General features: G+C 30.6%; 1 protein-coding gene and 1 pseudogene across 3 annotated transcripts in view; both read left to right on the plus strand.

Moving 5' to 3' along the window:
- Positions 1 to 12169, plus strand: part of VPS13A (vacuolar protein sorting 13 homolog A) — a 179043-nt gene that overhangs the window by 48098 nt on the left and 118776 nt on the right. For all 3 annotated transcript variants that reach the window (XM_039845293.1, XM_039845225.1, XM_039845143.1), the window contains exons 22-23: positions 720 to 837; positions 4318 to 4456. In XM_039845293.1, coding sequence (XP_039701227.1) covers positions 720 to 837; positions 4318 to 4456 — 257 coding nt within the window. The remainder of the gene's footprint in view (positions 1 to 719; positions 838 to 4317; positions 4457 to 12169) is intronic.
- Positions 4593 to 4711, plus strand: LOC120593381 (uncharacterized; annotated as a pseudogene).

A 12169-nucleotide genomic window follows, 5' to 3' on the forward strand; every position in this document is an offset into this window, starting at 1 on the left:
ATTTTCCTTTCATTTACCAGTAACATTTTGGGCAATTAAACTTATGATTTATATTGACTAATGTTCAAAAGCCATGCTGTCAGTTATTTAGCCATTTCCTTATTGAACATCTAGACTTATGACACTGCAGTGAATATTGGCACAGAGTCACATGTTAGCAGACCTGGATATAAATTTCAGCTTTATCACTCACTAGCCTTTTGACCATAAGCAAGTTATAAATTCCTTTGAGTCTGTTTTCTAAAAATGGAATGATTATACATCGTTGTGAAAATTAAATGGAAATTTAGACATTGCCCAGAACAATGCCAGTTGCAAATCATGAATAAATGGTAGCTTTTATTAGTTAATACTGAAGAACCGCACTCTTCCCTACCCTTATCCATTATTGCCTTAGAATCATGTTGTTTTTTAGGTAAGGTATCTGGTTAGTGTAGTTATCAATGGGTGCACAGTAGATTTGATTAAAAATATGTCGTTTTTTTTTAATAAGCTTTTTTTCTGTTAGAACAAAAGTCTTGTCAAGCAGCAGCAGGACAATGATGACTTTGCCTGCCAATTTTGTGTACCTGGGAATATGGTATTATTAACATTATCTAAATGTGCAAAGATTACTCTGTCATACAGTGTGTGGTTATGAAGTATTAATAGTAATTTTAGGTTTAGTGTGTTTTTCAAATTATACATGTGTTAAACATGTACTTTTTTTCTATAATTAGGTGATAATTGGAAAGAAGCACGAAAACTCAATGTATCTACACAGCATATTTTGGTCCCTCTGCACTTCAGTGTGGAACTCTCTAAGGCCATGGTTTTCATGGATGTAAGGATGCCTAAGTATGTATTGTCTGTTTCATGTGGTTATAGATTTTCTCAGTAATTCTGTAGCTAAGGAAAAAACATATTTTATTCTTTGTGTGTGATAAAATATACATAACAGTACATTCACATTGTTGTGTGTCCGTCACCACTATTCATCTCCAGAACTTTTTCTTCTTCCCAAACCGAAACTCTGTACCCATTAATCATTAATGTCTCCTTCCTCCCTCCTCCCAGTGTATGACAGTCACCATTCTATCTTATGTCTCTGTGAATTTTTCTCCTGTAGGTACAGTTGACTCTTGAACAACCTGGGTTTGAACTATTTGGGTCCACAAATATGCAGAACTTCTTCAATAAATAAACAATTGGTCATCTGTATCCCTGGGTTTTCCTTCTGTGGATTCAACCAACCATGGATCAAAAACATTTTCGATCTGTGGTTGGGAATTCATGGATATGGAGTGCCAAGTTAAATTATATGCAGATTTTCAACAGGGAGGACGGGGTGTCTAATCCTCTGTGTTGTTCATGGGTCAGCTGTACCTCATATAAGTGGAATCATAACATAGCATTATGTTCAAGGTTGATTTATATTGTAGCATATGTCAGAATTTCATTTGTTTTTGAAACCGAAAAATATTCTATTCTATGTATATATCACATTTTGTTGATTTGTTCATCTGTTGATGGACATTTGCGTTCTCGTAATAATGTTCGGCCGTTGTGATAATGCTGCTGTAAACATTGGATACAAAAATCTGTTCAAGTCCCTGCTTTAAATTTTTTTTGGTATATACCCAGAAGTGGAATTGCTAGATTATGTGATAATTCTGTTTCTAATTTTGTGAGGGACTGCCCTGCTGTTTTCCGTAGCAGCTTCATCATGTTATATTCCTACCAGCAATGCACAAGGGTTCAGTTTCTTCCATTTCTTTACCAACGTGTGTTATTTTCTTCATCTTCTTCTTTTTTTTAATAACAGCCATCCTAAAAGGTGTGAAGTAGTATCTAACTGAAGTTTTGAATTGCATTTCTCTAATTAGTGATATACTTATTGGTCATTTATATATTTCTTTGGAGAAATGTCTGTTCAAGTCTTTTGCCCATCTTTTAACTGTTTTTGTTGTTGTTCTTGACCTGTGGGAGTTTTTAAAGTATATTCTAGATATTCACTTTTAATCAGATATGTGATTTGAAAATATTTTCTTTCATTTTGTAGATTGTCTTATCACTCTCTTGACAGTGTCTTTTGATGCACAAAAGTTTTAAATTTAACGAAGTCTAATTTATGTTTGTTGTCTGTATGTTTTATGTCGAATCCAAGTAATGATTACCAGATACAATGTCCTGGAACTTTCTCTGTATATTTTTTTCAAAAAGTTTTATATTTTTTGCTCTTACGTTTAGGGCTTCCATCCATTTTGAGTTAATTTTTGAATATGATATAAGGTAAAGATCCAGCTTCATTCTTTTGCACGTAGATATCTAGTTTTCCCAGCACCGTTTGTTGAAAAGTGTCCTTTCCCTCATTGAACCATCTTGGTACCCTTGTTGAAAATCATTTGACCATATATGTAAAGGTTTATTTCTGGGCTTTCTGTTCTATTCCCTTGGTCTCTGTTGTTTGTTTTTATGACACTACAACACTATTTTTATTATTGTACCTTTCTACTGAGTTTTGAAATCTGGAAGTGTAAGTCACCCAACTTTGTTCTCATTTTATATTATTTTGGCTCTTTGGGGTCCTTGAGATTCCATATGAATTTTAGGGTGGGTTTTTTCATTTTTCATAAAATAAGTCATTGAGATTTTGATATGGATTGCATTAAATCTGTGCTTTGAGTAATGACATCTTAATATCAAGTCTTCCAATCCATGAACATGATATATCTTTTTGTTTGTCTTTTAGTTTCTTGCAGCAACATTTTGTAGTTTTTAGTGTATGTCTTTTACTTCCTTCTTTATGTTTATTCTTTTTGATGCTATTGTAAATAGAATTGTGTTTTAATTTCCATTTTGGATTGTTCATTATTAGTGTAAAAAACTCAATTGATTTTTCAGGGTTATTTTGTATCCTGCAACTTTGCTAAATTTATTAGTTCTAACAGTTTTCTGTGGATTATTAGGGTTTTCTACATATAAGATCAGTTCATTTTTGAACAGTCGTAATCCAAATTTAAATGGAGTTTGTTTTACTTTTTCCATTCTGATTTGGATGCCTTTTATTTCTTTTTCTTGTCTAATTACTCTGGCTAAAATTTTCAATACTCCGTTGACTAGAAGTGATTCAAGTAGGCATCTTTTATCCTGCGGATATAGGAAAAGTTTTCAGTCTTTTACCATTGATTATTAGCTGTGGTGTTTCCATATATGACTTTTATTATGTTGAGGTGGTTTCCTTCTACTGTTAGTTTGTTGAGTGTTTTCATCATGGAAGCATGTTGAACTTTTCAAATGCTTTTTATTAAAGTCAGATGATCATGTGTTTTATTTTTGTTCATTATATTAATGTGTTGTTTATATTTGTCTATTTTCATATGTTGAGCCATCCTGGCTTTCCGGGAATAAATCTGACTGGGTCTTCGCGTATAATCCTTTTAATGTGATGTTGAATTTTGTTTGCTGGTACTTTGTTAAGGATTTTTGCATCAATGTTCATAAGAAACATTGGTCTGTAGTTTTCTTGTAGTGTTTTTGTCTGGTTTTGGTATTAGAATGATGCTGACTTTAGAATAAGTTAGGAAGTATTTCTTTATCTTCAGTTTTTTGGAAGAGTTTGAGAAAGGGTGTGTGTGTGTGTTTGTGTGTGTATTGTTTGCTAAAATTCACCAGTGAAACTATCTGATCATAAGTTTTTCTTTGTTGTGAGATTTTTTTTTTTAAGGCGACCTCTCAGATTTTTTTTTTATCATGAATGTGTATTGGGTTTTTGTCATATGCATCTATTTATGTGATCATGTGATTTTTCCTTTTTAGTCAGATTTGATTTTTAAACATGATTTTAGATGTATAATATCTTGGACAAATTATTTGAACTTTCTAAGGCTTAGTTTCCTGATAGGAACCATGTACATATAGGAATTTATAAGAAACAGAATGGAAATAGCTCATCTACCTCATAGGTTGTGAGAACCATTTATGAAAATACATATCAAGTGCTTTTCTTAATTCTTATTCATGTAATAAACACTTGGTAAATAGTAATTGTCAGCTGTCCTTGGTAAATAGTAGAGAGATAATAAACATAATAACATTAGAAAATAAGCCTCTGAAAAATAATGAAGTTAGTTCATCTAATGAGACTGGTCAATAAAGTAAAATGTAAATTTAAGTGGAAATTGTGAAATAATTTGTCCGTGGACTGAGGGCCATTTCTTGTGGTCAAATCACATTTGATTATTTTTGGATAATTTAAGAAGAACAGTTGTCATTTTACTTAATGCACTTAAATCAGAATGAAAGTTATTTTATAATGATTCCTCTCTTTTGAAACAGATTCAAGATTTTTGGAAAGTTGCCACTGCTTTCTTTACGAATCTCAGATAAAAAACTGCAAGGGATTTTGGAACTGATTGAAAGCATTCCAAAGCCCACACCTGCAACTGAAGTACCTGCCCCTGTCAAACAATTTCAGGTAATGTTATTACAAAATTAATAAAAGTACAAATTAAAAATTTTTTTCACCAAGAGTATTTGTAACAACCACAGAAATTTTGGGTAAACAACCAATTTTAAATAGACCTTTAAAAATTACATTTTAAAAGAAAATAGTCTGCGGCCATGCTACCCTGAACAAGCCTGATCCTATCTGATCTTGGAAGCTAAGCAGGGTCGGGCCTGGTTAGAACTTGAATGGGAGACCACATAGGAAGACCAGGTGCTGTAGGCGTAAAAAATAAAAAGTAAAAAAAAAATGAGGGATTGTAAGCTGACAAGGTCCTTGCAATCTGTGAGGTCAACTAAGAGTTGCCTTGCCTTAAAAAAAAAAAAAGAAAAGAAAAGAATGAATTCATCTATGTTTAATTGAATTGTTTGTTTTTGTTGTTTTAAGTTTTTTCATGTATTTTGGATAGCCACTCTTACCAGATATATGATTTAACATTTTTCCAATCTCTGCGTTTTTATTTCCCTTTCTTGATAATATCCTTTCATGTACATAAGTTTTAAAATTTGAAGTCCAATTTATATTTTTCTTTTGTTGCTTATGCATGTTTATTGTTTGCTGTCACATCTAAGAATTTCATATCCAAATCAAGATCATGCAACTTTATCCCTCTTTTCTTTAATGATTTCATGCTTTTTAAAGCTCTTACATTTGCTTTGTCCATTTTGAGTAAATTTTTATATACAGTGTGAGGTAAGGTATGTATCAAATGTCATTCTTTTCATGTCGAAATCTCATTGTTTCCTTCCCATTTTTTAAAGAGACTGTTCATCTCACTGAGTGGACTTGGCACCATTGTCAAAAATCAGTTCACCATAGTTATATAGATTGATTTCTAGACATGTCTATTTGTCAATAAATGTCTGTTCTTATACCAATACCATACTATTTTCATTATTGTAGCTTTGTGTAGTAGTTTTGATTTGGTAAATGTGAGTCCTTTAATTTTGTCTTTTATCATGATTGTTTTAGTTATTCACGCTCTCTGCAATTGCCGATGAATTTTTGGATTGGCTTTTTCCATTTCTGCAAAAAATGCAGTTGACATTTTGATGGAATCTGCAGATCACTTGTGTAATGTTCCCATGTTAAAAAGATTAAATCTTCCAATCTACGAACCCAAGATGTCTTTCCATTTACTCGGATCTTCTTTGATTTTTTTCAGAAATATGTTATAGTTTTCATTGTAAAGCTTTTTTACCTCCTGGCTTAATATTTTTGCTAGATAGTTTATTCTTTTGGATACTAATGTAAATGGAATTATTTCCTTAATTTCCTTTTTGGATTGTTCATTGTGGGTCCATCAAAACACAACAGATTTGCGTGTTGATCCTGATATCCTGCAGCTTTGCTGACTTTAATTTTTGGCATTTGTAGTTGCTTTTGTGAATTGTACTGAATTTTCTCTGTATAGGATCATGTCATCTGAGAATAAATATGGTTTAACTTCTTTTTCAACTTGAATGCTTTTATTAATTTTCCTTAAGTAATTTCTCTTATGAGAATTCAGTACATTATTATTAAATAGCATTAGTGAAAGAGAGCATCCTTGTCTTTTTTCTGGTATTAGGGGGAAAGCTTTCAGTCTTTAATCATTGAGTATGATGTTAGCTTTGAGTTTTTCATAAATGCCTATCATCATGTTGAGGAAGTTCTCTACATCTCCATTTTTGTGCATTTTTTATCATGAAATGGTGTTGATCTTTGTCAAATTCTTTTTCTGCCTCAATTGACAATCATCTATACTTTTTTATTTTATTAATCTGGTGTTTTGCAATGATTTATTTTTTATGTTGAACCCTCTTAATAACCTGTTGGGTTTGATTGATAGTATTTTGTTGAGGATTTTTACATCTCTGTTCATAAGGCATTTTAGTCTATAGTTTTCTTTATTTGTCGTGTATTTGTCTGACTTTGTTATCAGGCCTAAGTGATTGAGTTAGAAGTGTTCTTGCCTCTTATATTTTTTGAAGAGTTTGAGAAGGAAAGTTTTAATTCTTTTTCAAAGGTGGATAAAATTCACTAGTGAAGCCTTCTGACTTTTCTTTCTTGGGAGAATTTTGATTTCTGATTCACACTCTTGTTAAGAGCCTATTCAGATTTTGTTTCTTCCTGAGTCAGCTTGAGTAATCGTGTCTTTCTAGGAGTTTGTCCATTTCATCTAGGTTATCCAATTTGTTGGCCTTCAATTGTTCATAGTACTTTTTATATTTACTTTTATTTCTGTAATGTTGGTAGTAATTTGATTTTGATTTAGTTATTCATACTTTTTCTTTTTGTCTAGCTGAAGTTTTGTCCATTTTGTTGATCTCTTCAAAGAACCAGCTATTGGTTTTGTTAATTCTCTCCATTGTTTTTCTGTTTGATATTTCATTTATTGTTGCTATAATCCTTATATTTCTTTATCTTTGCTAGCTTTTGGTTTAGTTTGATCTTTATTTTCTAGCTCCCTGAAGTATAAAGTGAGATTATTGATTTAAAATCTTCTATTTTAATGTATGCTTTCTTATAGCAATGTATTTCCCTTTGAGCACTGCTTTCAAGGTATCCCATAAGTTTTCTTATGATGTGTTTTTATTTTTCTTCATCTCAAAATATTTGTAGTTTCTCTTGTGACTTTTTTCTTTGACCCATTTTTAAAAAAATGTTCTGTTCAATTTTTATTTATAATTTTTACAGTTTTCCTTCTGTCATTGGCTTTTAGCTTGATTGTATCATGGTCAGAGAAGATACTTTATATGATTTAACTCATTTAAAAATTTTTGACTCTTGTTTTGTAGCCTAACATATGGTCTCTTCTGGAGAATGCTTTACATGTAGTTGGAAAGAATGTATATTCTCCTGTTGTTGGGTGAAGGGTTCTATATATGTCTGTTCTGTCTTTTTAGTATACAGTGTTGTTCAGGTCCTTTTTCTCTTTATTGATCTTATGTCTAGATGCTCTGTTCTTTATTGAAAGTGAGATATTAAAGTTGAACTATTTGTAGAACTTTCTTTTGTTTTGTCATTGTTTTCTTCAGATAGTTTGGGACTCTATTATTTGGTATATATGTTTATAATTGTTATATCTTCCTAATGAATTATCTGTTGTATCATATATGATAACTTTTTTGTCTTTTGTTACAATTTTTCTTGTAAAATCTTTTGTTTAAAATCAATATAACCACTTGTGTTTTGATTACTATTTCCATTAAATATCTTTTTTCATCCTTTCATGTTTTTGTTTATTTGTGTATTTAGATCTAAAGTGAATCTATTATAGATAGCATGTAGTTGGATCATATATATATTTTTTACCCATTCAGCCAGCTTTATGCCTTTTGATTGGATGGTTCAATCCATTGACATTTAAAATAATAATTGATAAGGAAGGACTTCCTTCTTCCTTTTGCTTTTCGTATTCTTTATATCTTATACTCTTTGTCTCTCAATTTCTCTATTACTGCCTTTTTTTTTTGTGATTAGTCAATATTTTGGAGTGAACTACTTTGGTTTCCTTCTAATTTTCTTTGTGTATACTTTTACTTTTAGATATTTTCTTTATGGTTAGTATATCAATTGTATTTAACATTATTCATTTATAATATTGTGTTTTGAATTGATACCAACTTAACCTCAATAGCATACAAAAACTCTTCTCCAATACAGTTCTGTCCTTTTATTATTAAGATGGTGTCACAAATTGCATCTTTATATATTGGGTTCTCAATAACAGTTATCGTTTTTTATATATTTACATATTTTTCTTTTAAGTGTGTAGAAAATAAAATGTCTACATGTGAACTATGAATATGATATTTACTTCTTACATATTTGCCTGTGTGTTCATCTTTACTGGAGATCTCTATTTCTTTGTATGGCTTTGAGTTACTAACCAGTGTTTTTTACATCAACCTAAAAGATTCTCTGGCATTTCTTGTTGGGCAAGTCTAGTGATAACACCACCTTTTCAGATGTTGTTTGGTAGTGTCTTAATTTCTCATTTTTTTAAAGAACAGTTTTGCCATGTATAGAATTCTTGGTTCATTTTTTTTCTTTCAGCAGTTTAAATATAATTTCATTTTTTCCTTGTTTCCTATTGAAACTGGCTGTTAATTTATCAGGAATTTCTAGTATGTGGTGACTTGCTTCTCTCATTGTTTTCAAGTTTCTCTTTTTGACTATCTTTTAACTGTTTATAATATATTTCGTTGTGGATCTGTTTGAGTGTATGTTACTTTGATTTCAGCAAACTTGTTGGTTTCTTAGATTCACATTTTTAATTAAATTTATGGCCATTTTTGGCTATTTTTTAAGATATTTTTCTGCCCCATTTTCTCTCTGTTCTCCTGCTGGTATTCTCATAATGCATATATTGACTCGCTTGATGGTGTCCCAGAGGTCCCTTAGGTTGTAGTTACTTTTCTTTATTCTTTTGTCTTGACAGTTTTGATTGGCCTATCTTGGTGTTTACTGATTCTTCTGTTAGCTGAAATCTCTTATTGAGATTTTTCTTTTAGTTATTGTACTTTTCAGTTCTAGAATTTCTATATTATTTCTCTTTGTAATTTCTATTTCCTTATTGATATTTTCTACTTGTCATGACCTCATTATTCTGTTTTCCTTTAGTTCTTTCTCCATGCTTCTTTCTACCACTCTTAACATATTTAAGACAATTTAAAGTTTTTTGCAGTTAAATCCATACCTTAAGTGCTTTCTCTTTACTGTTGCTGCTATTTTCTTTGTGCATGGGCCATACTTGCTTGTTTCTTCGCATGCATTATCTTATTGTAACCAGACAGAGGAATTATGAGAAAAGAAAACTACAGACTAATATGCTCATGAACATAGATGAAAAATCCTTAACAATTATTACCAAATAGTATAATATTTAAAAAATATAATATGTTATAACCAAATCCATTTAAGACAGCAAAAGTGATTCACCAGTCAGTGTTATTAACCACATTCACGGATAAAAAGTATATAGAAGAGGAAAAATCCATTGAAAAAATCCAACAACCATTCATGATAAAAAACTCTTTATGCCCTGAAAATAAAAAGGAGCCACCTCAACCTGATAAAAGAACACCTAGGAAAAACCTATAGTTCACATCATTCTTAATTTGAAAAAGACTAAATGCTTTCTATCTAAGATCAAGAATAGTGTAAGAATGCCTTTCGTCACCACTTTATTCAAATTTATACTGAAGGTTCTAGCCTCTGCAGAAGTCAAGAAAAATAAAGACAGAATGGAAATGAAAACATAAAACTATCTTCATTGCAGATTACATGATTGTTTATGCAGAAGGTTCTAAGGAATGAAGAAAAATATCACTAGTAATAGTAAGCAAGTTTAGCAACATTGCAAGATACATTATCAATGTAAATAATTAGTTGTTTTTAAAAACTGTATTAAGAAAAAATTCCATTAATAATAACATTAAAGAAGTTAAAAATTTAGCAAAAGAAATGCAAGTCCTATGTACCTAAAACTACAAGACATTTCTGGGAAAAGTTAAAAGAGACCTAAATAGAATGATATTCATAGTTGGAAGACTGACTTTATTAAGACAGCAAATCTCTCCAAACTTTATAGATTTCTCACGATCTCAATCAGAATACCAAAGATTTTTCTCCTGGGAATTAACAAGCTTATTATAAAGTACATATGGAAATATGAGGGGCATGTCGTAGCCAGAACAATTTTGGATAAGAGTAATGTTTGAAGATTTCTAATACTTGATTTGAAATTTTATTTTATAGCTGTTTTTTTCAAGAAAGTCCTGTAATGGTATAAGAATAGTCATATAGGTCAATAAAGTAGAATAGAATCCAGAAATAAATCCACAGTATAATATGCAGTTAATATATACTTGATTTCTTACAAAAGTGCCAATCCAACTAAGTAGGGGAAGGATAGTGTTTACAGTAAGTTCTGAAATAACTAGATTATTATGTGGAAAAAATTATATGGAAAAAAATGAGCATCGAACCTTACCTTATACCATACATGGAATTTAACTTGAAATGGAACATAGACCTAAATGAAATGTCCAAGGGTGTAAAATTTCTTTGGCATAAAACATAAGAGAAAATCTTTGAGTTCTTGTAGTAAGTAAAGATATCTTGGGATTTAAAAAACACAAACATAGAAGGAGAAAAATAAATTACACTTAATGAAAATTAAAATTTTCTTACTTTCAAAAGACACTTAAAAATGAGAAAAACAAGAGGTATATTTTAGGAAAAATACTTGCAACATATATAACTTACAAAAGACTTATTCAAAATATATAAGGAAGCTAGCAGCCAAATAGGAAATGAATTGACAAACGTGTGAATAAGTGTTTGATTTTATTACTCATCAGGAAAATGCAAAACAAAACTAATCTTTTATGAATTTAGATGTAAAAAAATTTTAGTACATAAAAATTAAAATTAGGGCAACATAGTCATTACCTTTTTGTGGTATGCCTGATGATTGTGAAGAGCATGGCGGAGGCTTCTTAGTTGCCGGTAATGTTCTGTTCTTGGATCTGGATTTGGGTGCATGAATGTGTTTAATTTTTGAAAATTTATTGAACTTTATTCTTAGGTACTCCTGTGTAGTAGGTTATATTTTAATAAAAATCTTTTCCCAAAATAAACAGGATTCCAGGAGGGACAATCACAAACAACACAAACCTATAAGATGACATGTAACTATTATGCATTTGTGAAATTATTATTAAAACTAGGGTGAAATTGCCAGTGGCAATGGCAAAATTTTAAATATCTGGAAACATTAAGCATTAGTGAGGTAGTGGAGCCATACAAACTCTAATATACTGACGTAGTATAATGTGTTGCAATCACTTGTGAAAACAATTTGATAGTATAGTAAGGAGAACATATGTAGTTCTGCTCTTTGATATATACACCATGGAAAGTTTTGCATATCAGCACCAGGAAGAAGTTTTAAGGGCACTTATAATGCCACTGTGAGTAAAAGCAAAACTCTGTAAACAATACAGATTTTTATCAACAGTATAGTGGACAAAAAAATAGTGGTTTATTCATCAATAGAATTCAGTATAGCAGCAAGAATGAAATGCAGATAAAACATAAAGATTGTTTTGTGGAATAATGTCACCAAAAAATATATGAGATATTTCCCTTTTGTACAGTGTAGAAAGATGCAGAGGTAAAATGTATTATTTAGAGAATCATTTATAGGAGGTTAAAAACAAAGTAAATAAAAGGAAAATCATGATCAGTGGTAGGGAATGCAATCAAAGCACATGAAGTTCTTCTAGGTAAAGGTATGTTTTGTTTCTTGGCCTGGGTGGAAGATTCAGAGGTGTCTTTTATTATGTTTTTAGACTGTGTAATATGTTTTTATGTGCTTTATTTCCCAGAACAGTAAAAAAAGGAAGTTTACTGAAACATCTTTTTAAAAATCAAAAATAAAACTACAAGCTCTTCAAATCTAGAGGCTTTAAATATTGAGACTTTTGGTTGTTTCTCATAGATGTTCTGGAGTTGGCTTCCTTATTCTATAAGATTGAGTTTAGAAATATCTAAGATCTTTCTACTCAAGGCCTGTTAAAGAAATAATTTAAATAGTTCAACAATTTATATTTAGCCTTGAAATTGTTAAGTCACTTCTTTAAGTATACATTTTATAATTTACTTTTCTAATTCAGACTGGATTTTTGTTTT

This window comes from Pteropus medius, unplaced genomic scaffold (genome assembly GCF_902729225.1).
Source record: "Pteropus medius unplaced genomic scaffold, Ma_sr-lr_union100, whole genome shotgun sequence".
In the NCBI taxonomy this organism is placed as follows: Eukaryota; Metazoa; Chordata; class Mammalia; order Chiroptera; family Pteropodidae; genus Pteropus; species Pteropus medius.